At 44.0% G+C, this 26,179-nt stretch overlaps 1 protein-coding gene across 1 annotated transcript in view; it reads right to left on the bottom strand.

Moving 5' to 3' along the window:
- CACNA1B (calcium voltage-gated channel subunit alpha1 B) overlaps positions 1-26,179 on the bottom strand; it is a 414,377-nt gene that overhangs the window by 200,859 nt on the left and 187,339 nt on the right. The window contains exons 7-8 of the mRNA XM_056861029.1: positions 22,464-22,579; positions 5,806-5,862 (exon numbers count right to left, since the gene is read on the bottom strand). Coding sequence (XP_056717007.1) covers positions 5,806-5,862; positions 22,464-22,579 — 173 coding nt within the window. The remainder of the gene's footprint in view (positions 1-5,805; positions 5,863-22,463; positions 22,580-26,179) is intronic.

The following is a 26,179-nucleotide window of genomic DNA, read 5'->3' as shown; positions in this document are numbered from 1 at the left end:
AGGAAGAAGTGTGCGAGAACAAGGATCCCACCCCTTCAGGTTTGTTTGCATGGTTTGATATCATGACTAAACTGAGCCAACGTGTTACATGAATATGGTAAATATTAAGCAAATCTGCCAAGATTCGCTTACAGCAATTTCCTCCTTGATAGGAAGTGATAAACTGTTGTTTTTCACGATAATTACAAGAAAACTGAGGCCCCACATGACCCAGTTTCAAGGCCCAAGAATCGCCAACTCTGGAGACCACATTCTTCCAAATGTTAAGGTTGCCATCAGGCAATTAAAAAATGATGCAGGTCTTTCATTACTTTTAACTTGGTGCAAACAAAGCGTGATGCATATTAAGATACTAAGTGGTGTGGTGTGGTGATAACACACTGCTCACTTTTAGTAAACAGCTTTCTATATCAGAATTCTTCAGCTGAAAAAATCCTCACCATAAATCTCAGGGCATGCACTGCAAAACCCTTTATAGATAAACAAAATCCTTCCAAAGCTCACTGCATATTCCATTTCGCTAGCGAAGCGAGGCAAGGACTCAGATCTGCTGCACAATGAGCATTTGAAGACTGATCCACCATAGCCCTTCAGTTCAAGGGGACTTTTTATGTACTTTCACACTTTACTCATGTTTGAATTATGCTAGAGGGCAGAGCTCCAAATCCACAGAACTGGGAGGCATCTCCAAAGCTGTATTCAGACATCAAACATACAAGCATATCTTGGTTTATTCATGATGAGAGAAAGTTAGGAAGACCTTGGATAACGGACTCCTTTCCCTCCTCCCTTTTTACGTGTCATGGAGACTGAGGATTGCTGGATTTGGAATAAACAGTTTGTTGTGATGTCTAAATGAGGAGGGGCTATGGCTCAGTGGTAGAGCATCTGCTTGGCACGCAGAAGGTCCCAGGTTCAATCCATAGCATCTTCAGTTAAAGGGACTAGGCCAGAAGCTGATGTGAAAGACCTCTGCCTGAGACCCTGGAGAGCCACTGCCCGTCTGAGCAGACAATACTGACCTTGATGGACCAAGGGTCTGCTTCAGTATAAGGCAGCTTCATGTGTAAATGAGGCCGAACAACAACTGTGGCTTGTTCTCTTGCCTACAAACCAGAATTCTAAACCAGGACTGAACTGTGCATTACAGACTTGGTTTGTAGGCAAAAGGATAAAGCACAGTTTGCCATTTCATCTGATTCTGACATCACAATTAACTGCAGTTTATTCCAAGCAAAGATGTTTTTAGTCATCAAGCCACATATGAGAGGGGGAGGAATGGGGAGCAATTATGAAAGGTTGAGGATTTCCTGGCTTGTTCTCTCTGCGAAGAAACACCAAGGTATCTCATTACAGCCCAAGGGTCCATCCCTTTGAATGCCAGCAAAACATATTATCTCCAACACCATCAGTTACACTAGGGTTGCTGGGAATCTTGCCATGGGCCGGTTTGGCAGGTGAGCATATCACGCTTGACTGCCACAACCGCCTGCGAGCCAAGCTTCATATTTCCCTGTCTCTCCAGAGGCAGTAGTGAGAAGTATGTGAGGGGGCAGCTGAGTTCTACAGGAGAGTCACAGGAGGCCTGTCGTGCAGCTGTGGGGGAGGGGGAGGCACAGGAGTCCTGCTGGGTGGTGGCAACCCACGCACATCTGCCTCCTCTCTGGCTGTAGTATGGGGTCTGTGGGGAAGAGGCGTGGGTGCCGCCGAAGTGGACAACCCCCCATTCCTCAGGCCACTACTCACCAGCAGTATTATACGGCACAGTGCACAGCAGCATCATACAGTACCATGTTCCATGTGCCAAATGGCTAGACCAACAGGGACGGGCCCTTTGTGGGCAGCTGAACAGCCTGTTGCAGCGTCAGCTCCCTGCTTGCAGCTGGTGTGTAGGGAACAAGATGAGCCAGCAGGTGTTCGAAAGGATGTGGGCAGAATGGAGCAGGTGCAGAGGAGAGCAACAAGGATGATCTGGGGCCTGGAGACGAAGCCCTGCAAGGAAAGGCTGAGGGAGCTGGAAATGTTTTTGTCTAGAGGAGGTTGAGAGGGGGGGACATGATTGTTCTCTTTATGTTTTTGAAGGGCTGTCACTTAGAGCAGGGCAGGGAGCTGTTCCTGTTGGCAGCAGAGGACAGGATTCACAATAATGGGTTTAAATTGTGGGTGGAAAGGTACTGGCTGGATATTAGGAAAAAATTTTTTTACTGTAAGAGTTGTTTGACAGTGGAATCAGCTACCTAGGGAGGGGGTGAGCTCCCCCTCACTGGCATTCTTTAAGCAGAGGCTGGACAAGCACTTGTCAGGGATGCTCTAGGCTGATCCTGTATTGAGCAGGGGGTTGGACTAGATGGCCTGTAAGGCCCCTTCCAACTCTATGATTCTGTGACTCAAGCATCACTGTCTATGACAGATATTCATCTAGTTTCTCTTTTAAAACATCCAGAAAAAAAGATGCCACAACCTCTGTAAGCCATTTGTTTTGCTGTACAAATGTTAGTTTGGCCAAAAATACAATACTGTAGTGGTTTAACAAATCTGCCTCTTTTCCGGCCACAACAAAGCAAAATAGGATCCAGGTTCAAACACTACCAACATCTGTATTCTACAGTGGTGCAGTAACAAAATCCTACAACCTCCCCACCCCCACTCCCGGATCTTTGATTTTCTAATCTTATATACGCACCTCTCTCCTTTCATACTGTATTCCATTTGGAATACAGTATACAATTCTCATCACCAATTCTCAAAAACAGTACTGGGAAAAGTGCAGAAGAGTTCAACCAAAAATGACCAAAAAGATTGGGAGTACTTTTCCAGAAGTAACGGTTAACTCATTTGGAGCTCTTTTGGGGTGTGTGGGGGGGTGATAACTAAAGAGCAATTTCTTTTCATTCCTCTTTCATAATACTAGAACTCAGGGTCATCCAACAAAATTGATTGGGCACAGTGTTCAGGACAAAAAGAACAAAATACTTCTTCACACAATGGACATTTAACTTGCAAAATTCACCAGCATAAGATGAATTAACGCTTACTGGCAAACTGAAAGAAAGACTCAGATCTCCCGCACAATGAGCACTTAAGGACGGATCCAAGACAGCAATTCAGTCCAAGAGGGTTTCTTATATAGTTTCATGCTGTGTTCATCTTTGAATTATAACAGATGTCAGCATTTCCATCCACAGACTGGAACTGGATAAAAGTTGCTGCTTTCACCCCTGCTTGTGGGCTTCCCAGAAACATCTGGCCTGACACTGCAAGAAACAGCATGCTAGAGTAGCTGTAGCTGGATCCTTAGTTTGATCCAGCAGGGATCTGCTTACATTCACAGTTAGATCCATTTCCAGATTTGCCTGCAACTGATTAACATGGCTTGTGTGTGTGTGTGTTAAGTGCCGTCAAGTCTCTTCCGACTCATGGTGACCCTATGAATGAAAGTCCTCCAAAATGTCCTATCTTTGACAGCCTTGCTCAGATCTTGCCAATTGAAGGCTGTGGCTTCCTTTATTGAGTCAACCCATCTCTTGTTGGGTCTTCCTCTTTTCCTGCTGCCCTCAACTTTTCCTAGCATGACTGTCTTTTCCAGTCTTGTCGTCTCATGGCGTGACCAAAATACGACAGCTGCAGTTTAGTCATTTTAGCTTCTAGGGTCAGTTCAGGCTTGATTTGATCTATAACCCACTGATTTGTTTTTTTGGCAGTCCACGGAATCCGTCTCTCCTCCAACACCACATTTCAAAGGAATCTATTTTCTTCCTATCAGCTTTCTTCACTGTCCAGCTTTCACACTCATACATAGTAATAGGGAATACGATGGCATGAATTAATCTAGTCTTGGTGACCAGTGACACATCCTTACACTTCAAAATATTTTCTAGCTCCTTCATGGCTGCCCTTCCCAGTCTCAATCTCCTTCTGATTTCTTGGCTGCAGTCTCCCTTTTGGTTGATGGTGGACCATGTTAATCAAAACCACATTTTAGGAGCGCCACAGAGGATGTGCACAGTACACCTATAGATCTGCAACTATAGACACCTAACTGATGTCTGAAGAATGACGACAGTGGAGAAGGCAAGGCCTATCGAGTAGCTATCAATAAAGGGTGCCCATAGGGTTGTATAGCCTGAAGTAGCAGTACAATCATTGTGTTACATACTCCATTGAGTTGACATAGTCCACAGTGAATATCTGTCCTCCAAATCAGCATTAATTCAAACGAGATGCCTACATTTGCTAATTTGCTAGACACTCATAGGGCTGAACTACATGTTACATTTTATACATGTCTGCCACTGAGATCTGAATTAGGGCCCTGCAAGCTTGATAACTGAGTTCCCCGCAGAAAATTGGCAGCTGATGTCTGACACAAGTAAAATATAACTTGTTGTTAAGCCTAAGAGATGTCAGCAAGAACATAAGAAAGGCCATGCTGGATCAGACCAAGGTCCATCAAGTCCAGCAGTCTGTTCACTCAATGGCCAACCAGGTGCCTCTAGGAAGCCCACAAACAAGACAACTGCAGCAGCATTGTCTTGCCTGTGTTCCTCAGCACCTAATATAATAGACATGCTCCTCTGATCCTGGAGAGTATAGGTATGCATCTTGACTAGAAAGCCTTGCAAGCACTCCTAAATTCTGGTTGCTTGCACTCAAACAGCTTTCTTGCACCTGTGCTCTCCCTTGTCCTTCCCTAGATGCTACCATACAAAAATGTGATCTACTACTCCTATATGCTCAGCTCAGCCAGCCTTCGCTGCAGCAAAGTGTGACTAGGTATTAGTGGCCAACAGTGTTCTCAGGAGGGTAAAGCCACAAGAGATACCCCCTACCCCCCTGACAAGTTGCAGTCCACTCACTGTTATAGCTGCCGCCGCTGCTAATCTCCACCGTTGTTGTGCCTCTCAGTATTGGGCCTTCAGAAGTGGCCCTCCCTGAGAGTGAGTGGGAGGAGAAAGGGAAACAACAGAGGGCAGGGAGAAATAGAGGAAGAGGAGGAGGAGACATGAGAGGATGAAAGACGGTCAGAAAAGGGAGCGGGTTTGACTGAACTTTCACCAGCTGTAAGATCTTAAGAGCTAGATGTCAAGAGGAAGAAGGGAACATGTCTCTATGTATCTTGCTGGACAATCCTAAAGTTTCAAGCTTCTCTGTCCTAGGAGATGGTAAAAATATTGTGTGATCACCACACCCTGTTAGGTCTTCCAGTTTAAAAGGAGAAAGGTCTTTGACAAATCCAATTACAAAGCCCATCTTAAAGGCGTGCTCTTTTCAGTGGTCTTGAAACAGACATGCTTCCCTTCACGATGAACAGAAGCTGGAGTCTGCCTGCACATACACAGTGACATTGAGTAGATGCCTGTGTGCAACCCACGTGTCACAAAACCACAGAATGATTTCTTCAAATATTGAGCCTGTTTCACCTGTTAAAATTATAATAATATTGGTTGCAGCTACACTAGTTTCAGACTTGGAGCTTCCCACAGAAAACATGGGAAGGACACATGCATGTTCTTCCACATCCAGGATATGTGCCAAAGAATCCTGATTGGCTGCAGTGCAGCTCCCCAATTTGGGTGTCTGTAAAGATGCACTGGGCACCTTCACACTTTCCTTAAAGGGACCCAGAATCAAGTACCAAACAGGAATCAAGTGTATCTTGAAGAGCCCAACTGAACATGCGAGTTTGTTCTCAAGAGCATGCAAGGAACAAAGCATAACCCTCATTGCATCAAAAGCCACCAAGACATACGTGGTGTACATCAACCTTGAATAAAAGAAGGGAAACCCAGGCCAAAAGGAACCTACCATCCAAAGGGGACTTCTCTTCAGCATTCTTGTCTTCCTCAGCTAACATCACCTCCTCTGAAAATGAAAAGAGAAGCACTCAGTCTTGGACAAAGTATATTTGCTCCTTAAAACAGAGTCTGAAGGTGGAAGCCTGGCCTTCCTGTGAGCCATGGAAGGTGCCTTGACTCCATTTGGACCTTCCCTTTAACAACATAGTGAACAGAGTAATGATTTTTGTGCAATATGGCAAGTGTGCTCTTATCATGGTCTCTGTTCTTTGCTTCATTCTTCCCTTAACCACATAAGAACATAAGAAAAGCCATGCTGGATCAGACCAAGGCCCATCAAGTCCAGCCGTCTGTCCACACAGTGGCCAACCAGGTGCCTCTAGGAAGCCCATGAACAAGATGACTGCAGCAGCACCATCTTGCCTGTGTTCCACAGTGAGTAATATAATAGGCACAACTTTTTACAAAACCACATCTTTTTAAATTTAGGGGTAGGGCACCCTGGAGGCTGCTTCTTTCTGGAAAAATTACCCCTTGTTTGGTTACAACCAATTCTTTTTTTCCCCTTACCTCCTTACCACAATCTTTAGATAATGTATTCAAGAACAGCACCTTATTCAGAATTATACTGAAACAATTTCAAGCATTGATTTTTATAGACTGCCTTGGTGGAAAACAATAAAGAAAACCATGCAGGTATTGCAAAATATATGTAAAACGGTGTATTAAACTCATAATAAAAGATGGTCAGCCAGCATGATGTAGCGCTTAGACTGCTGGACTAGGTTCTGAAAGATCTTGGGTTCAAACCCCCACTCTGCCATGAGGCTTGCTGGATGACCCTGGGCCCTGTCGCTCTCTCCCTGCCTGCCTTACCTCACAGGGTTGTTGCAACAATAAAACGATGGGGGAAAGAACCTTGTATGCTGTTCTGAGGGGCTTGGAGGAAAAGTGAGATACTAGCTGGAGATCACAACTGATCTCCAGCTGATAGAGATCGGTTCACCTGGAGAAAATGGCCGTTTTGGCAATTGGACTCTATGGCACTGAAGTCCCTCCCCTGCACAAACCCTGCCCTCCTCAGGTTCTGCCCCAAAAATCTCCAGGTATTTCCCAACCCAGAGTTGGCAACTCTAAGTATGATAGAGAGAGACAGAGAGATAGATCACGGTAAGCATTAGAAATCACTCAGTGGGCGAGTAATCTTAGCTGCCGCAAATGTCTTTTTGCTTGGACAAATTAACAACAGACAAGTTTCTCCGGTCCTCTCTAGAGAGGTCTTCTAATAATAGAAGAGACTCCTAATAATAGATGAGACTCCTAAGGTGACAGCAAGACTTGTAAGATGAAAAAGTAGAAACACTGAACACATTTGGATCAGCCAAATGCCGTTACTGATGAATAAGAAATTGGCAATGGAGATCGTCTTCAAGTTGTACAGTGCTTCGGCACAAAACAGGGACAGACCCCTGATTAAATCTAAACAGTTATTTTGCAGAGTTACCCATAATCCATTTTTCACTCATTTAAAATACTTATAAATCACCATGCCACAACAACAAACTTGAAAGCAGACCTGTAACGAGGGAGGGGCCAATGGGCACACCCACCACCTCAACTGGAGAACTCATCCATACCACCGCACAGCATTTTTAATTTGTAATGTGACAGCTTCTGTTTCAACATGTGAAGCTGCCTTATGCTGAGTCAGACCTTTGGTTCCATCAAGCTCGACTCTGGGTGGTTGTGACTCCCCAAGGCCTTGAACTCAAGACGAGGGAGAGGTCTTTCCCAACACCTCTTTCAACGAAACATTTTCACCGAATGAGCCAAGGATTGAAGCTGGGGTCTTCTGCATGCAAGGCAGTGCTGTATCACTGAACCTCAGCACACACATGAACAAGAGCCAGCGTGGTGCAGTGGTTAAGAGCGGTGGTTTGGCGCTCTGATCTGGAGAACCGGGTTTGATCCCCCACTCCTCCATATGAGCGGCAGAAACTAATCCGGTGAACTGGATTTGTTTCCCCACTCCTACACACGAAGCCAGCTGGGTGACCTTGGGAAAGTTACAGCTCTATTAAGAGCTGTCTCAGCCCCACCTACCTCACAGGGTGTCTCTGTTGTGGGGAGGGGAAGGGAAGGTGATTGTAAGCCGGCTTGAGTCTCCCTTAAGTGGTAGAGAAAGTTGGCATATAAAAACCAACTCTTCTTCTTCTTCTTTTAGAACCAAAAGTGCACGGTTAAAAGTCAGTGGTGGTTGGTACCCCTTCCTGACCGCATAGTGCTCCAAACTTTACCCATCTATGCCCACTCACACCTTTTTTGAGCTCAAGCCAGATTTTTTCAAGAGCACTACTAGCGCTGCTATCACCAAAGTCCAGGGGAGGGGGGAGTCTCCCTTTAGCTGCTATGACTGCGAGTGTAAAATTGGGTGCTTACTTCTGCCATCTGAGGCCCCTTTCTATGAGAGTAAGCTGCAAAGAACACCATTGTATATACAGTAAGATTTACTAAGTAGATTACATTCATTATTTAAAGAAGGTGTCCATTACAATTGCATAAAAGCTTTTGAGCATAAAATCATCATTCTTCCATTCAGCTACTTCATACACTCCTAATTTCTCCTCATGTAGCACACTGAGACTGAAGGCATAAGTTTTCATTTGACTTCAAGTTAGGGTTGCCAGGTCTCTCTTTGCCACCAGTGAGAGGTTGTTCAGCCTGAGGAGGACGGGGTTTGGGGAGGGGAGGGACTTCAATGCCACAGAGTCCAATTGCCAAAGCGGCCATTTTCTCCAGGTGAACTGATCAACTGGACATTAGTTGTGATAGCAGGAGATCTCCAGCTGGTACCTGGAGGCTGGCAACCCTACTTCAAGTATTTGTACTAATGCCCAAACATGGATGTCCAGGGGCAGACTGGAATGTTGCCATAGAGCAAGCAAAGCCAAATGGCTCCTGCCGATTCGCAGCACTGCAGGGTCTACTCAGCTTGGATCTTGGCCACCTGAGCCTATGCCCATTGCCATCTTTGATGTGGCCCAGATCCAAAGCCACAGGGGCCACTTAGCTCCACTTGATCCTGACTGCCAGTGGCCCTCCATAACAGTGGCCCAGTAGGAACTCCCCTGGCAAGTTAAAGCCAGTCTCCCCTGAATGCGTCTTCGGTGGTGTTTATTTCTGAATTAAACCAGGATCCTAGTTTGTATGCAAAAACTCAACTCAATAAAATTGTCCAATCTGAGCAAGACAATCCCAGTTTGTTACAAACCAGGAAGTCCTTGGTTTTGGCAGAGTGCATGAGGGGAGGAAGAAGTGAGCACATGAGCCTGAGAACTCCCGGGCTGTTTATGTTGTCAAACCTAACTGGTGTGGCACGGTCACCAGGCTGAATCCTACAGCTCTCCAGAAGAGAGGGGTTAAATGAAACAGGCCCTGGGTCACTTTAAATCAAGAAAAAGAAAACACAGTTTTAAAAGGACTCTCAGTACTGAAAGGGTGTGTCAAAGACGAAGCCTTCACAAAAGGAAGCAAAATACAAGTGGCTCAATTCACTTTGCTTTTCAGTCCCCAAAGCAGAATTTTTTTTTCAAATGATGCATGTCCTTGTAAGATAAGATAAATTGTCTTCAAAAGAGCACTGGGGGACTTAGAAACCCTTTTCTCTTCCTACAGAGAGAGAGGCTTTCCTATAGAAATGCAGCACAACAGACTCAAGTTGAATGAGTGGAAATTACATTTCCATGTGTGTTGGCTTAGTATCTCTTGAAGGTCCTTTGTAAGCCTTCTGCTAGGTGCAGGTACAACCAGCTTCTTTCACCTTTTCCTCACAGTCGTGTTGGAGGTGGGAGGAGGCAGCAGACAACACTGAAAGACTGTCTGCCCCAAACCCCATTATCAAATATAATGTGCTTGTAACTGAATATACCAACTGAGAGAAAACCAAAAAATGACAAAGGCCACATTGCACTGGAGTTCTGGGATTGGAATCCAGATGTATCAATAAGCCAGAGTGATGTAGTGGTTAAGAGCGGTGGTTTGAAGCAGTGGACTCTGATCTAGAGAACCGGATATGATTCCCCACTCCTCCACATGAGCAGCAGATGCTAATCTGGTGAACCAGGTTGGTTTCCCCATTCCTACACATGAAGCCAGCTGGGTGACTTTGGGACAGTCACAGCTCTCTCAGCCCCACCTACCTCACAGGGTGTCTGTTGTGGGGAAGTGAAGGGAAGGTGACTGTAAGCTGGTTTGGTTCTTCCTTAAGTGGTAGAGAAAGTCGGCATATAAAAACCAACTCTTCTTCTTCTCCTCAATAATAAGTCACTTCAAAAGAGAGAATGGAACACTAATGCCTAACGGACGAGCAGGGCACATTGTCAAGAATTCTCATCAAAGCCAAGAAGTCTTGTCAAGGCCTAGAAAGGACATTCAAATAAAGAGAAAAGGGGCTAAAATACTTTCCACTTGCAAAAGCAGGGTGGGAAAGAAACCGGAAGCTCCTTCTCTCTCCTCTCAGCACTAAGCAAACAAGTGCTTTTTAAGGTGAGTTTCCCCAATGTAAATCTGACTGCGAGTCCAGTTGCAAACCCATGGCCCGACCTGTGTCAGCTGTAAAGGTAAAGGTCCCCTGTGAAAGCACCGAGTTATTCCTGACCCATGGGGTGACGTCACATCCCGACGTTCCCTAGGCAGACTTTGTTTACGGGGTGGTTTGCCAGTGCCTTCCCCGGTCATCTTCTCTTTACCCCAGCAAGCTGGGTGCTCATTTGACCGACCTCGGAAGGATGGAAGGCTGAGTCAACCTTGAGCCAGCCACCTGAAACCGACTTCCGTTGGGATCGAACTTAGGTCGTGAGCAGAGCTTGGACCGCAGTACTGCAGCTTATCACTCTGCGTCACGGGGCTCGTGTCAGGTGTATTGTGTCGTTATGCTTCAAGAAGCATGAGAAGAGGGGATGCAATGCATTTCTACGGCTAGTAAGAAGACGCACAACCGAAGTTGTATCTTCAAGAGTTTTAAAGGGATACAACCTTCTGTGCTATATTGAGCACAGAAGACAGCTTGAAGACATGGAACCAAATATCACATTACACGGGAAGAACGGTGGTCCTCTGGTTTCCTTTTTTTTCCACTTTAGCTGCCACACTCTGATTTTGATTATGGGAAGGAATGCTCAACCCTTTCCCCCTGTACCGTTGACCCAAATCAGCCTCCCAAAGATATTAGTGGTGCTCATAAGAGGAAGACCCAACAAGAGATGGATTGACTCAATAAAGGAAGCCACATCCTTCAATTTGCAAGATCTGAGCAAGGCTGTCAAGGATAGGACATTTTGGAGGACTTTATTCATAGGGTCGCCATGAGTCGGAAGCGACTTGACGGCACTTAACACACACACACACATAAGTAACCATTGTGATCCCTCTTTCTCTGAAGAACCAAACAGGGATAGTGGATCTGAAGTCCTGCAGGACTGCTTTGCCTCTACTGATCTTTGCTTGTATATTTGTCAGTGAAACAAATATTACGGAGGCATCAAGTGTCCCGCGCTCTTGTGTCCAAATTAAACTAAACCCAATAGTGCTGCCCCTGGAACTTCTCATTGCTCAAGAGAACGGGCCTGTCTCACACAGCAGGAGAAGAATCCACAATCATGCTACTTTAAATAGTACGTTCAGTCACAGCCTCGGGAAAAAAAATGCCGTGACCTATTCCGAGCCTGAGAGATAGGACAAGACAGAAATTCAGACAGCCGAGCAAGAAAGCCTCTTGAGAAAGGATTTATCTGACAGGCTAATGCCCCTCAACTTGCTGTGTTGTAAATAATCACAGGGGGTCAGAACCAAAATCTCTATTTCTTGCCAGTAAACATGCCAGACCTTCCCCCACAGCCATTTAAGTGTTACATTTTCCCATTTGTCACAATGGCCTAGATGTCTCCGTCTAAGAGTTTAATTGCTTTTTCTCAGCTGAGGACTACATGAGGAATTAACTGGATGCCTTATCGTTCTCCAGCCTGGGAACGGGTGCTTGCCTAGCCAGCCAGCCACCAGGAAGAGGCTACCTGTTCACAAACCCCACTTGCTTCCTCTGGCAAATTCAGGAGTTTTACAAGAAGAACGCAGAATCTTGCAGGGCACAGGGTAATACTAACAACAATGCCTTTGGGAAGACTTGCTGGTCTATTTTCCTCATGATTAGAGACTGTATGGCCATTTACGCAGGGTCAATTTTGATGCCTGCTCAAAGCTCCTTTTTAAAAAAAAGGTAAAGGTCCCCTGTGCAAGCACCGGGTCATTCCTGACCCATGGGGTGACATCACATCCCGACGTTTACTAGGCAGACTTGGTTTATGGGGTGGTTTGCCAGTGCCTTCCCCAGTCATCTTCCCTTTACTCCCAGCAAGCTGGGTACTCATTTTACCGACCTCGGAAGGATGGAAGGCTGAGTCAACCTTGAGCCGGCTACCTAAAACCGACTTCCGTTTGGATCAAACTCAGGTCGTGAGCAGAGCTTGGACTGTAGTACTGCAGCTTACCACTCTGCGCCACGGGGATGTTTCCTTTTTTAAATCCAACCTTTAAAATACCTATTCATGGTCCCAATGCAAGAGGAGAAAGTCAAACAAATTCCACCCCCCTAACCTGTGGCTGGGATTCTTCATGCTTCCTTGAGTGGATGCTTTGACGCGGGGATGGAGCAAATAAAAAAAGGTCACGTTAAAGGGGCTCTTAAGAAATGCGAAGCAGGTATGCGCTGGCCTCGCAGTGACTTCTGGAATGATGGTTCAGCGTGAAGAACTAAAAAAAAAAAGTGGGGCACTTCAGCCTGGAATGAGCTGCTAATTACCAAGCATAAATGGCCTATGATTGTCCTAAGTAGGATCAGATTAAGTTTTTACCTGCTGGTTGGTCAGCCAGGGGCTCTTTCTATTAACAGTGGCTAGACCTGGGATCATGTCCCATTTCTGTCATGGACTTACTGTGTGGCCTTTGGGGTCACTATGTTATGGCCACTAGCATAGAGGACTTCAGAACAGGATTATAGATATTTATGGACAAATGATTTATAAGTGGCTATCAGTGCTATTTCAGCTACGAATGGGCCACTGTATGCAGAGGCGGTACACCACTAAACAATAGAGTACAGTTGTCTCCACAATGTCTCCCTTGAGAATTTCCCAGGAGTATCTGGCTGGCTACTACTGAAGCTGGTGAAAAATTAGGACCTTTGGTCTAATTAATTATGTCAATATGTATGTTCTTACTATCTTTGAGGGAGGAAGGCCACGGCCATACATGGGCCTTGTGCCGCAGCTGGCCGGATTAGTTTAAAAGCAGCCAGGGTGGGAGGGAGGAGCAGAGACAGCGCTCAAGGAAGGAAAAGTCTCTAGGGTCATTTATGCATGGTCGCTTTAGCCTCCTTTATTTCCCATTTCAGCCAGGATCAAAGTAACCCGGGTTGGGGAAAACTATATGCATTGGCTGGAATGATCAGGGACGAAACTGTGTGCTAAAGGAGGCATGAATACAGAAGAGCAGTCTCCCAAGTTCAAATCAAGTCCCACCCCTTTAAATGCTGCTCTGTAATTGGCTTACCACGCAGAGAAGATTTCCTTCCCCCCAAACCCAACTGCAGCATTAAAAAGCATTTTAAGAACAACAACAAAACAACAACGGAGCAACCTGAAAAGGGGGGGGGGAAATCCCAGCCTCGTTTTTAAAAAGCCTTTCTTTTGCTCAGAAAGCAGGAAGCACTTGAATCCCTGCCTCTTTACACCCTGCTCCGTGATTGGCTGTGAGAGAAGCCAGTCTTCTGTGCTTCCCCTGTTTGACTAGCAGCATGCTGCCTTGAAGAGGGTTTTGGAAAAGGGTGGGGCAAAGCTCAACCCAAGAAAGTTGTACGCTCGCTCAGTGATTCCCGAAAGAGCCAGGAAGAATGATTTAATTCTGGCAAGAAGAGGAATGGGAAAAGCCGGGTTCATTTTGCGTTGAAGCAGTGTTGAGCTTCCAAGGAATGAAATAACGTACATACCCAAAAATTTGATCCTGGCTGAAACAGGGAATAAAGGAGGGTTAAGCGACCATGCATAAAACACCTAGGACTGGAGGCAAAGAGGACCGCGCCGCAGAGAGCAACACCAGACAGAGCTGCTCCTTAAGTGAGGCAGGGCCTGCAGCCAGGTTCCAAACCTAGGGAAGGGACTGCAGAAGCAAATTAAAGGGTCAGCGCTCTTTAACTGTGTGTAGAAGAGAGTAAATAAAGGGCCCTCAGCAGCTGTTGATGAGCGTGGGCAAAAAGGGGAACACCGTGTAACAGATTCCCTTGCCCCCTGGGGCGTCAGTGAGCACAAGCGGGAGTTCCTGATCTGTAAAAGATAACCCATCCCAAGAGACTGTAAAGACAAACAGCACAAAGATTTTAAAGGATCTGTCAAATTTACAAAAGAAAAAACCACCCTGCTCTAACGATTTTAGAACCGTAATGGTATTTTCCCAGTAAATATGAATCAAAAATCACCAACACCATAAGCACAAAAGGGCACATTTTGTGAATGGGAATATAAAATGAATGGCTCTTTTTCTGAACACTAGGAAACCACAGAGTTGCTATGCAGAGATAAAGCAAAGTTTAGCTAATTACAATCAATTCCTGCTGAGCGATAACAGCCAAGAAGGCTGGCCAAGACTCCCGTTTACAATGACCACTTAGCTTACATAGCCTTACGGGGTCGATGGCTTATATGGTAATTGTCTGCCAATGCCTCTTCTCATAACATTTCCAGTATCATACCCTTTGTTCCCGTGGGCATGACTGACAGTTCTGGGGCAATCTAAAACTAAGGGCCAATTCAGAAAATCAGTTTTCCTTTACACGTAAGCAACGGCGGCAGGAAATATTAGCAGTCGTTATGCTGTGCGCAGACACATCTAACTTAATCCTTCAATTGTCCCCCACTTCCTACAGCTTCCGCTGCTTGGCCCCGCTGCTTCCCAAGCCAGGTTTGCTAAACAATCATGGTCAAAGCAGATTCTCTCACTGTGTGGACAGGACGGTTTGGATTTTTGAACCTCCCTGACCACAATGCTGCCATTTCCCATCCACATACAGACACACCAGAGGCCTTTTTACCATTGGTTTATTCACTTACAGCATCAGTACAGGGAGCTGGCTTGGAAACTGAGATGCTACAAAAGGGACTCCACCACTGCCACCATAACTACGGTGAAATCAGCATTTGCAGGCTGGGAATTGCCTACTTTCTCTCCCTCGGAACTAGGGTTGCCAACCTCTAGAGAACATTGTGTTCCAATCAACGTGTGAACTTGCTACTGTGTATTTTATTGGTACATTTATATGAATCTTCATATTTATTAGTGAACCCTGATGAAGAACCTACCGATTGGACTCTATGGCATTGAAATCCCTCCCCAAACCCCGCCCTCCTCAGGCTCCGCCCCAAAAACCTCCCGCTGGTGGCAAAAAGGGACCTTGTCAACCCTATGCAGAACCCCACCACCTCTGACAGCATTTTTCTGTTGGGCTCCAGTATCACTCTCCACCAGTGCCGGATTTACGTATAAGCTAAACAAGCTATAGCTTAAAGCCCCACTCTCTTGGGGCCCCCAAAATATGTAAAGGAAAAAAACCTGGATGTACATTTCCAAAATACAACTGAAAATATTTCAGTTCAACAATTACTTTGATAAAATACATATTTTGTTATGTGCAAATGGCTTTAGATACCTATTAGGTCCATAAATTGCCATACAACATATATTCAACACAAAAAAACAGCGACAATTTGTTGTTGACAAAGGACAGCTGGACATATAAAGGGCCCCATTACCTTCAATAGCTTAGGGCCTCATCAAACCTAAATCCGGCCCTGCTCTCCACGCTGCTCCTGGAAGGGGAGAATGGCGAGATGGAGCAGCAAAGGTAGGGCTGGCCATGGGCAGCAGCTTGCAGAGTGGGACTGGAAACCAACAGAGCCGCACTCTCTGTAGGGGTCTCAAAGGGGAGGGAAAGGGAGAGAATCCCAACCTGCACATGCTGATCACAGCACAAATGGAGGAGGGGGCGCATTCCTAGTCTTATAGCTCCATGCACCCAGCTGTAAAATAGTAAACAGCCAGGGGGAGGGATGGCAGCCATAGGGAAAGGGCAGAGCAAGGTCCCATGGGGACTCTCCACTGCTGTTGATTCTCCATTCCCTTTGCTGACCCTTTCCCCTGAAACACACCCTCAACGTATGAAGCTCTACCTACAAAAAAAGACTGGCTATGCTCCAAGGTCCCAACATGTTTTGAGGACTAGAAATTATAACATATTTGCAATGAAGAAGCACAGTTTGCAAAACACATACACATAATTCTGTTCTGTATTTGCTGAAACAGAATGGTTCATATGCCAAAATATACTTTGTAAGAAGAAGAGGAGTTAGTTTTTATATGCCGACTTTCTCTACCACTTAAAGGAGAATCAAACCGGCTTACAATCACCTTCCCTCCCCCTCCCCACAACAGACACCCTGTGAGGTAGGTGGGGCTGAGAGAGCTTGAAGAGAGCTGTGACTAGCCCAAGGTCACCCAGCTGGCTTCATGCATAGGAGTGGGGAAACCAACCCGGTCCAGCACTCCAAACCACCGCTCTTAACCACTACCCCATGCTGGCTCTCTTCAGTTCAGTGAACTTTTAAAATCCCACAATATCCAAAGGTGCAGGATATAGCAACCCTCATAAAAATAATTCTGTGTCCTTACAGACCTATATCGCTCTTAAATGTGGATTACAAAATTTTTGCTTCGGTTTTGGCATGTAGGATAAAGCAATTTATTAAGGATCTTATACATGAGGACCAAGCAGGTTTTATACCAGGAAGGCAAATAAAAGACAATGTAAGAATTTTACTAGATTCACTGGAATATTATGACCATAATATTCAACAAACTGCGGCTTTTGTATTTTTGGATGCAGAAAAAGCCTTTGATATGGTCTCTTGGAACTTTTTGAAACGGATTTTGGATAAATTGAATTTTGGAGATCGTTTTTAGAAAGGTATATCGGCTATTTATACCTCCCAACAAGCTAAAATTTTGGTTAATCAATCAATGTCAGATAACTGCCAAATCACGAAAGGGACTAGACAGGGATGTCCCTTGTCTCCACTTTTATTTTTGTTGGTGTTGGAACCGCTATGTGTGAAACTAAGAAGTATGGAGGACATCCGCGGGCTAAGAATTAAAAAACATGAATTTAAGTTGAGAGCATTCGCGGATGACCTACTGCTAATTTTGGAAAACCCAACACAGTCAATGAATATACTTCAGGAGACTTTGGATGATTTTGGAAAAGTATCAGGCTTTAAAGTGAATCAAGAAAAAACAAAGATAATATTTAAAAATTTATCGGAAATACAACAACAGGAATTTATATCATATACTGGCTGGGAGAAAGCTAACAAAGTTAAATACCTGGGAATTTGGATCACTGCAAAGAATAAAGATCTGTTAACCAACAATTACCTCAAGTTATGGGGTAAGATTAAAACTGATATGATTATATGGTCAAACAAAAAATTGTCATTAATGGGACGTATCTCAACGATCCAAATGAATGTCTTACCGAGGATGCTCTTCTTATTCCAAAATTTACCAATAATATCACAAACAAAATATTTTGAAACTTGGAGGAAAGACATTTCAAACTTCATCTGGCAAGGAAAAAAACCAAGGACTGCTTATAAATACTTGGTGGATCTAAAAACTAGAGGAGGTTTAGCACTGCCTAACTTTCAACTCTATGCTGAAGCGGTAGCTTTAGTATGGCTAAAAGACTGGATGAATTTGTCAAATGTACGTTTGCTAGACTTGGAAGGTTATAATAACTTAAGTGGATGGCATGGTTATTTGTGGTATGATAAAATTAAATTACAAGCAACATTCCGTAATCATATAATCAGGTCCTCTCTACTTCGTATTTGGATGAGATATAAACACATTTTGGAACCAGAAACACCGATGTGGATATCGCCCCAAGAAATGCTAACTTTGCGCCCACTTAGACCAGACAAATTTATTACTTATCAAGATCTAACTAATTGGGAAGGAAAGAAATGCTCACTAAAAGACTTTCAACTGCTTAAGGATGATTTACAATGGCTTCAATATTACCAAATCAAATCAGTTTTTGTACAAGATGCAAAAAAAGGTTTCTCTAAAGAAAAATCTCCTTTTCAAAGGATTCTACTAGACAATAATACAAAGCTGATTTCTAAAATGTATAATCTCCTTTTAACAATATACTGTGAGCAGGACACGATTAAACCAACTATGATCGATTGGGCTCAAAATGTGGGACATGATATTGTTTTAAATAAATGGGAAAGATTATGGTCTAAAGATTTAAAAGGAATAAAAGCACAGTCAGTGCGAGAAAACATCTATAAAATGATGTATAGATGGTATTTAACACCCAAGAAAATTGCAAAGATTTATAAAACGATGTCCCCTACTTGTTGGAAATGTAACAAAGAAATTGGTTCCTTTTATCACATGTGGTGGACCTGTGACAAAGCCAAAGACTTCTGGGACATGATTTATAACGAATTGAGATTAATACTACAAAAGAATATATCCAAAACACCAGAAATGATGTTATTGAGTATGATTCCAGACGACTTAGCAACACAAAGAACCTTTTTGATATATGCCACAACAGCTGCGAGACTGCTTTATGCAGCGAAATGGAAAGGGCTAGAAACTCCAGAGAAAAAAGACTGGATTGTTAAAATGTTTGAAGTGGCAGAAATGGCAAAACTCACAGCTATTCTAAATGAAGAAAATGACGTTCGGTTTTTGGGGGAATGGGGGGCGTGGATGCATTATTGTGAATATGAGTTAAAATTGGGAAGAATGGAAGAATATTTTCTAATCTGATCCAGAGGATTATTTTTGATTTTTTTTTTATATTGAATAAGCATAATTATATTTACTAACAGATTATGGTTTTTTATATATGGTATTGATATTTTATCAAGATTAGATTACCTATGACGGGAGGAACTTTTTATTAAGAGGCAGATAGAGGTGATGGGGAAGTCAAAAAATTTTCCATTTCTTTTTTTTTCTTTTTTCTTTTCTCTTTTTTATTATATGATATGGAATTATAACAACTTTAGGTTAGAATTGAAATTCGATATTGTTATAGATGTTGTTTAATGCAATGGAAAATTTCTATCATAAAACCCAATAAAATTTATATATAAAAAAAATAATTCTGTGTCCGTTCAGTGCCTGGATGAGAGATCCTCTGGGAATCCTACATAAGGTCCAAACTAGATGTTGAACCTTACTCATGAACACCACAGGGACTTGCAGCTGCAAGTACCCCATGGGTACTCGATCCTGACATGCCACAAGGGGCCAATTCCCATTGGAGGCATGGTATCAGGGGAAGAGGGGCTTCAGCCATCACCCCACCATGCCATTTTGCCAGCCTGAAATGGGTTGAGGGAGTTATGTGTCCCGCTGGGGGGACAACAATCCTGGGACTGATTCAGCTTGGGAAAACAGTGCAAAGGATGAGGCTAAAGTCCCGCTTCCCTCAACAGCATGGTCCCAATCTGAATCAGGTCCCTGCAGGACACTGGGATGGAGTTCCCATGAGGAACTAGTAGCTACTGTATTTTATTTATTTAAAACATTTCTGTGCTGCTGTCTTTCTACCCAAATAGGGTCACCAAAGCAGTGAACATCAAGACATTACACATTTAAAACATCAAAACCACATTTAACAATACAAACATACAGACATACAAAGACAATACAGTCAGGGAGAAGAGTCAACGAGAGTATGACCGCAAGTCCCTGTTAAAGATGTAACTGTTAAAAATGGTAAAGGTAGCACCCTGTGCAAGTACCGGGTCATTACTGACCCATGGGGTGATGTCACATCCTGACGTTTACTAGGCAGACTGTGTTTACGGGGTGGTTTGATATAACCATTAGCAAAGGATAAACATCCTTTAAAAAAAAATAGGCTTATCCATCGGAATACAGAAATTAGAACCCCAGTTACATCCCAGGGGAAGGGAGGGACATGTATATGGGGATCAAATAAGCTGGGAAAGGAAACTGAATTCTGGTGTCAATTTCACCATCTGGCTAAAATACCAAGTGCCCTTGGTGGATTATTATTGGCTCCCCTTTTCACAGACTACACATCTTGAATCCAGACTTCTGCAGTGACTGGTCAAGAGTCGTCTTGGAAGGAAACTTTGAACCTGGATCCTAAATTCTTACTGACTCCACAGGGCTACGGGGCTAAATATGCTAGAATGGACTGCAGTTTCATGTCAAGACTTTGGGTGAGCGTCAAGTCAGCGTCAAGACACTGGAACCAGGGAGACAAGATATGACAGTCTGTCCGGGAAGGGAACTGTAGATGCTCTTGTAAGTATAGGATTAGCTAGTAAAATACTTTTCATGTTTTGTTGTAATATTCTGCATGACTATGGATTGTTCCCAAGTATTTATTTGTTCAGGGGGGGGAAATGCATGCCACCTCTCCAGGAACATGCCCGAGGTGGGTTACAAAATAAAGATAATGAAAATAAAACGTTAAAAATATGAATTAAATTCCAGCATTAAAAACCCAGCCCAGGATAAAAACACAGGCCATTAAAGCAGACCACTGGCAGCTTAAAATAACACTCTAGACTAAAATAGTGTTAAAAAGTCAACCTCTTAATTAAAAGCCTGGGTGATCATAATTTTTTTTCCGGGTGCCTAAAAGAAAACATTGTAGGCACCTTCAAGCTTCAGTGGGTTGGGCAATCCATAAAGAGCTGCCAACACTGAAAAAGCCACTTCTCTAGTTGCCACCCTCCTCAATTCTGAAGGCGGGGCCACAGAAAGCAGGGTTTGTGAGGCAGATTGTAATTGGTGGGCTGGACAATATAGGAGGAGGCGGGCCTTCCATCACCCTGGCCCCAACGTTTTTAGGGCTTTAAAAGTTTTTAAAAAACAGCACTTTGATGTGTTCCTGGAGACAAACGGGAAGCCAGTGCAGATATCTCAGCAAGGGGGTGATACTATCCCTGTATCTCACCCCTGACAATAGCCTGGCTGCTGTATTTTGGAAGAGCTGAAGTTTCTGGACCGTTTTCAAAGGCAGCCCCATGTAAAGCCCATTACACTAATCTCAGTATCTGTACTTTCCAGGATTAGTGTAGTTATTAAAGTCTTATTAGACCCATGATCTTTGTGTTGGTTAGCGAGGACTGCCTGGAAGAATCTCACTCGTGTTTCGCCAAATGCTGCTCTGTTATGCTAACTAGAGGGAACCGGTGCTGATAGACAGCTCCAGTAGGGAGATTCGAAAAGGCAATAGAGGAGAGAAGCACAAAACCATCTCAGAACAAAAACTTAGTAAAGAGCGGCGTAGGTTTACACGAAGCAGTACCAAGTACAAAACTAGACGGAGGTTGAAAGAACGTGGCACAAGTACCATTCCCCTGCTCCCCACGCTTTACCCCTCCCCTCCAACCCCCCCCCCGATGTCCCCAAAATGACCAATTATAATAATAACAATGACAACTAAAGAAGAAATGTAGACGGGTTTTTTCCTTTCCTGTACCCTTTTTTTTTTAAAAAAAAGAACAAATATTTTTTTTAAAAAGGAAAAAAAGTTGGCATATAAAAACCAACTCTTCTTCTTCAGGTCATGAAGATACTGAACTGTAGTCAGTGATCACTTCATTTTTATACAACAAGCTCCATTAAAATCTAAGGTTTCTAAAAAATTTTTTTTAAAAAGCCTCTTCCCAGGCTCTCGCAAAACTTGTACACACACATAGACTTCTGGTATGCAAGAGAGCCAGAACCACAGATAATTAAAAAAGAATTCTCTTGCTGGAGGAAGCCAATACCATGTAAGCGTCCCAACAGGGAGGGAGTTCAATCTCAATCTTTATTTAAAAAAACGGTCATAAACCAGCATAGCTCTTAACAATTTACTACTGAAACCCTTAGTATTACACTCTACCCCCAGGTTTATACAAATAGTAAAAAAGTTTTTTGCACAATTGTTGAAACTGTATATACTACCCATTAAAATTATTGGCATACCGATGTTCTCAGCAGCGTCTGGCGGATTCTACAGGCCGCTGCACAAAACTTTGCCGTTCCTACTGTAACCTGTGTATTTTCATCTATAAGTAACATTTTAGGATACTCCGGACCTGAATGGCTGGGATGCCGACTAAGCCAGGGGGAGATAAACTTAGAACAAACCTCTTGGTATAGTGGACAGCGCAGTAGAACGTGCTCCATCGTTTCAAATTCCTTTAAAGCACAGGGACATACCCTATCTTCCAAGGGAACGTTTCTAGGACGGAGTTCTGTACTCTCTGGGAAATGGGGTTAGTAAGTATTTTAACCATCAGATCCCCTGGTTCTCAACATGCAAGGCGGAGCCCCAAGTGGCAGGGGAGAGTGAACGGGCTGAACGATATTGCAATCCAACTAGCTTTGTGATAGTAACATCCAGTTTGCCTCTAAGCCACACTGACTTCCACAGTGAAAGAACAGCAAGATATAAAATAGTCCACCTAAAGTGGCATCAAGTTCTGAAAGCACCGAAAATCGTCTCCTCCTCACCTGCCTTAAATATCCACTCCAAGTAGCCGTTGAGTTCTCTTTCAATCTGCTGCTGCCGCCGGAGTTTTAAGAAGGCCCGGCGGTTTTCAACTCTCTCTCGTTCTTTGGCAAACTCCCTGCAGGGAAGGAAACGAAGAGATGAAACTATATAACATTCAGCTAATGAACTGATTAACTATAATTAATTGGTCAACTGTAAAAGCGCCTCTGATATTTTAAAAATGTAGATTATATTTATTATAATAACCTCCAATAAGTGCAGTTGGCAGGCACCCCCTCAGAAGAGGAGTTTCCTCTTTCTGTTAGACAGGCCTTCCCCTTTCTCTGGCACTTTAGAGAATAACCTCCCAGATAATGTATGCATGTGTCATAGTAGGCACTACCTTTAACACAAAGCAAATATATTTTTGTTTTATTCATAGGCAGATTTGCATATGATTGCAGATATAATTGATTAATTAAAACTCATACAGTTTCTTTAATTGTGGAACAGCCCCAAATACAACTCTCATCCAACATGTAAGAAGAGAATTTTCCTAGTCGTGTTACTCAGAGCCACACATTTTTTTTAAAAAAAGAAGATATGATAAAGCCCTACTGGGATTGCAAAGCCAGTGTGCTGTAGTGATTAGAGCATGGGTTCTCAACAAGGAGGGAATTCCCCCCCAGGGGGGAATTTTAGGGTTCAGGGGGGGGATTGGGACCACTGTTCAGGAAAGTGTGATGTCCTGTAGATTATGTACAATCTGTAAAATTGTAGTTTTTTTGTTTTTTTTAATTAGGCTATCTTGGGAAGGGGGGAATTCTATTCTGAACAATGGTGAAAGGGGGGAATGGAGCAAAAAAGGTTGAGAACCACTGGATTAGAGTGTCAGACTAGGATCTGGGAGCCCCAGGTTCGAATCCTCACTCTACCATGGAAGCTTACTGAGTGACCTTGGTCCAGTCACTCACTTTCAGCCTAACAGGGTTGTTGTGAAAATAAAACAGAGGAGAGAGGAACAATGTTCCCATTGGGGAGAAAAGTGGGGCATAAATGAAATGAATATGTAAATAAATAAATAAATAAACACTGGAATACAGAGGGAGGAGGCTTGCTTGTCTGAGTTTTTTTTCCCCCCTGCACATAGAAAGCAAACATGCTAGGGATAAAACTAGGCTAGACTGCTTGACATTCTCACTTCCCATAGGCAAAATTGTTCGGGGTGTCCAGTGTACAGTCAGAACACTATTCACCTTTAATCGAACTGCAAGCTGCAAGCCAGTTGAAGGGTCTCAGTTGGCAGACAAACATGATACAAATTTTAAAATAAACAAAAAAAATTGTTTGCTTGGTTATTTCATTAAAATATTTATATCCTCAGCCTTCCATCCATTACTGAATCCGCAATCACAAAAATGTAAAACATTGTATGAAAGAAAAAAAAATTAAAGGAAGCCAAAACCATAAACCAACAACGTACACCAAGCCCCCTGCCCCCAACAAGCAGATAATTAAAGTTCCCAACTTCAATAAAAACGGCCAGCAGCATTTTATATAGAAAAGTCTCATAAAACAGAAGAGTTTTATGCCAGTCCCAGAAAACCAAAAATGAGGGGTCTGGGCCAAGCAAACTTCCTAGAATCATAGAGAAAGGATCACCAGGGTCATCTAGTCCAACCCCCTGCACCATGTCGGAATTTCACAACTACCTCCCCCATACCCCCAGTGACCCCCTACTCCATGCTTAGAAGATGGCCAAGATGCCCTCCCTCTCATGATCTGCCTAAGGTCATAGAATCAGCACTTCTGGCAGATGGCCATCTGCTTAAAATCCTCTGCTTAAAAATCTCCAGGGAAGGAGAGCTCACCACCTCCCGAGGAAGCCTGTTCAGAAAGAGAATCAGATAAAGTACAATATCATGTGCATGCCCTCTTGTATTTTATCCCTGCATCTTCTAGCGCATACCATTCTCCAAGTTGCCCTAAAGAGTCCCTTTTATTTCTTGTAGACATGTTCGGCCAGTCAAAAGCTTTACTGCTAATGCCAGCAGAATTGTTTTTCAAATGCCCACCCTGAATTCCCCCATTTCTCATTAGCTGCTGTTTCATGGCGTCTCGACAACATCTCCCCTCTCCAGTCCTCTCCGGCCCTTCTCGTGGCTCTTTTCTTGAATTTCCAAGCATATAATCCAAACGCATAATCAAAACAACTCTCTGTGCTTCTCTTGTCAACAAAAGGGGAGAGGGGGGCATGAGTGCCCCGGGCAGCTTCCTATTCATGGTCTTCATTGCGCCTGTCAAAACTGTCACTCCCATTTAGCCCGGAGAGGCCGTGGCTGACCTGCTCCAACAAGCTTCTGAGTGATCTCATGGCGCTCCTTTTAATGGCCATCAGCTGATACCTGCCATCAGCTCTCCTCGTGTTCTGCTCCTGGCCCCAACTTCATAATCTCTCGCCTCCCTTTCCCTTTCACCCTTGGCCCTGCGCTTGGGGTACAAGAGCAACAGCGTCGCTTGCTGCGCATTAAGCACCAAACTTAGCATTCACTGAGTCTCTCTTTCATGAAAGCATAAATTGTCAGCTAGGGTGCTTCTTTTCCCTCTCTTAAAAAAAAAACCACTCTCCCTTTGGGTTCAATGTGTCAGACGCTGTCAGTCAGTTTTGATTTCTCATCGAGAAGAGAACGGGGGGCCTGGCAGCAATGAGGAAGCAATGGCCTTGCATACAGTATTGTCAGGACACTGCCTTTGCTGCTCAGGCACTTAGTTTTTTTTTTTTTTTTTTGCTGCAGGATGAGCGGTGAGGAGGCAGGCAGGCAGGCGAAGGTCAGAAGTGGGAATCTGTGGTTCTCCAGAGGTTCCTGATAAGCTGTGCATTGGTCAACCTTTTGAGCTGGGATGCAAGCCACAGGAATAGTTTCAACAGTGAGTTTCTATCCAGTGGGACAACCCTCCCCCTCTTTCTCTGATCAAACCAGACCACTGCAAATACATGATGGAGGAGGAGGAGAAAGAGGAGAAGGAGGAGAAAGAGGAGAAGGAGAAGGAGGAGAAAGAGGAGAAGGAGAAGGAGGAGGAGAAGGAGGAGGAGGAGGAGGAGGAGAAGGAGAAGGAGGAGGAGGAGGAGAGGAAGAAGAAGAAGAAGAGTTGGTTATTATATGCCAACTTTCTCTACCACTCAAGGCAGAACCAAACCGGCTTACAATCACCTTCCCTTCCCCTCCCCACAACAGACACCCTGTGAGGTAGGCGCGGCTGAGAGTGTGTGACTGGCCCAAGGTCATCCAGCTGGCTTCATGTGGAGAAGTGGGGAATCAAACCTGGTTCTCCGGATCAGAGTCCACAGCTCCAAACCACCGCTCATAACCACTACACCACGCTGGCTTTCTGGTATGTCACATATAGGGTTGTGCATATCAATATACCCAAACCAAAAATAAACCTGAAATTAGTCATTTCTAAGGAGAGTCCCTTCCAGCTACACTGCAAACTCTACGTCCAAAAATGCCCCCATAGGAGCTTCGAAAAAAATCCCAATAGACTATGATGGACCCGGAAATAAAGCCGAAATACCCCTTTACCAGTATGGGTATTCGGCTTATTCTGGGTTTATCAGAAAAAATTGGGCCTAATAAACCCAAACCCAAAATTTACTGAATTTTTTCCCTTGACCCTAGTCACATATTGGCATGGTATGGCAGCATGGTGGTACCACATGAGATTACAGATAACC

This window comes from Euleptes europaea, chromosome 14, assembly GCF_029931775.1.
Source record: "Euleptes europaea isolate rEulEur1 chromosome 14, rEulEur1.hap1, whole genome shotgun sequence".
In the NCBI taxonomy this organism is placed as follows: Eukaryota; Metazoa; Chordata; class Lepidosauria; order Squamata; family Sphaerodactylidae; genus Euleptes; species Euleptes europaea.
The sequence above is the reverse complement of the archived record's forward strand: the minus strand, read 5'-3'. Positions and strand labels throughout refer to the sequence as shown.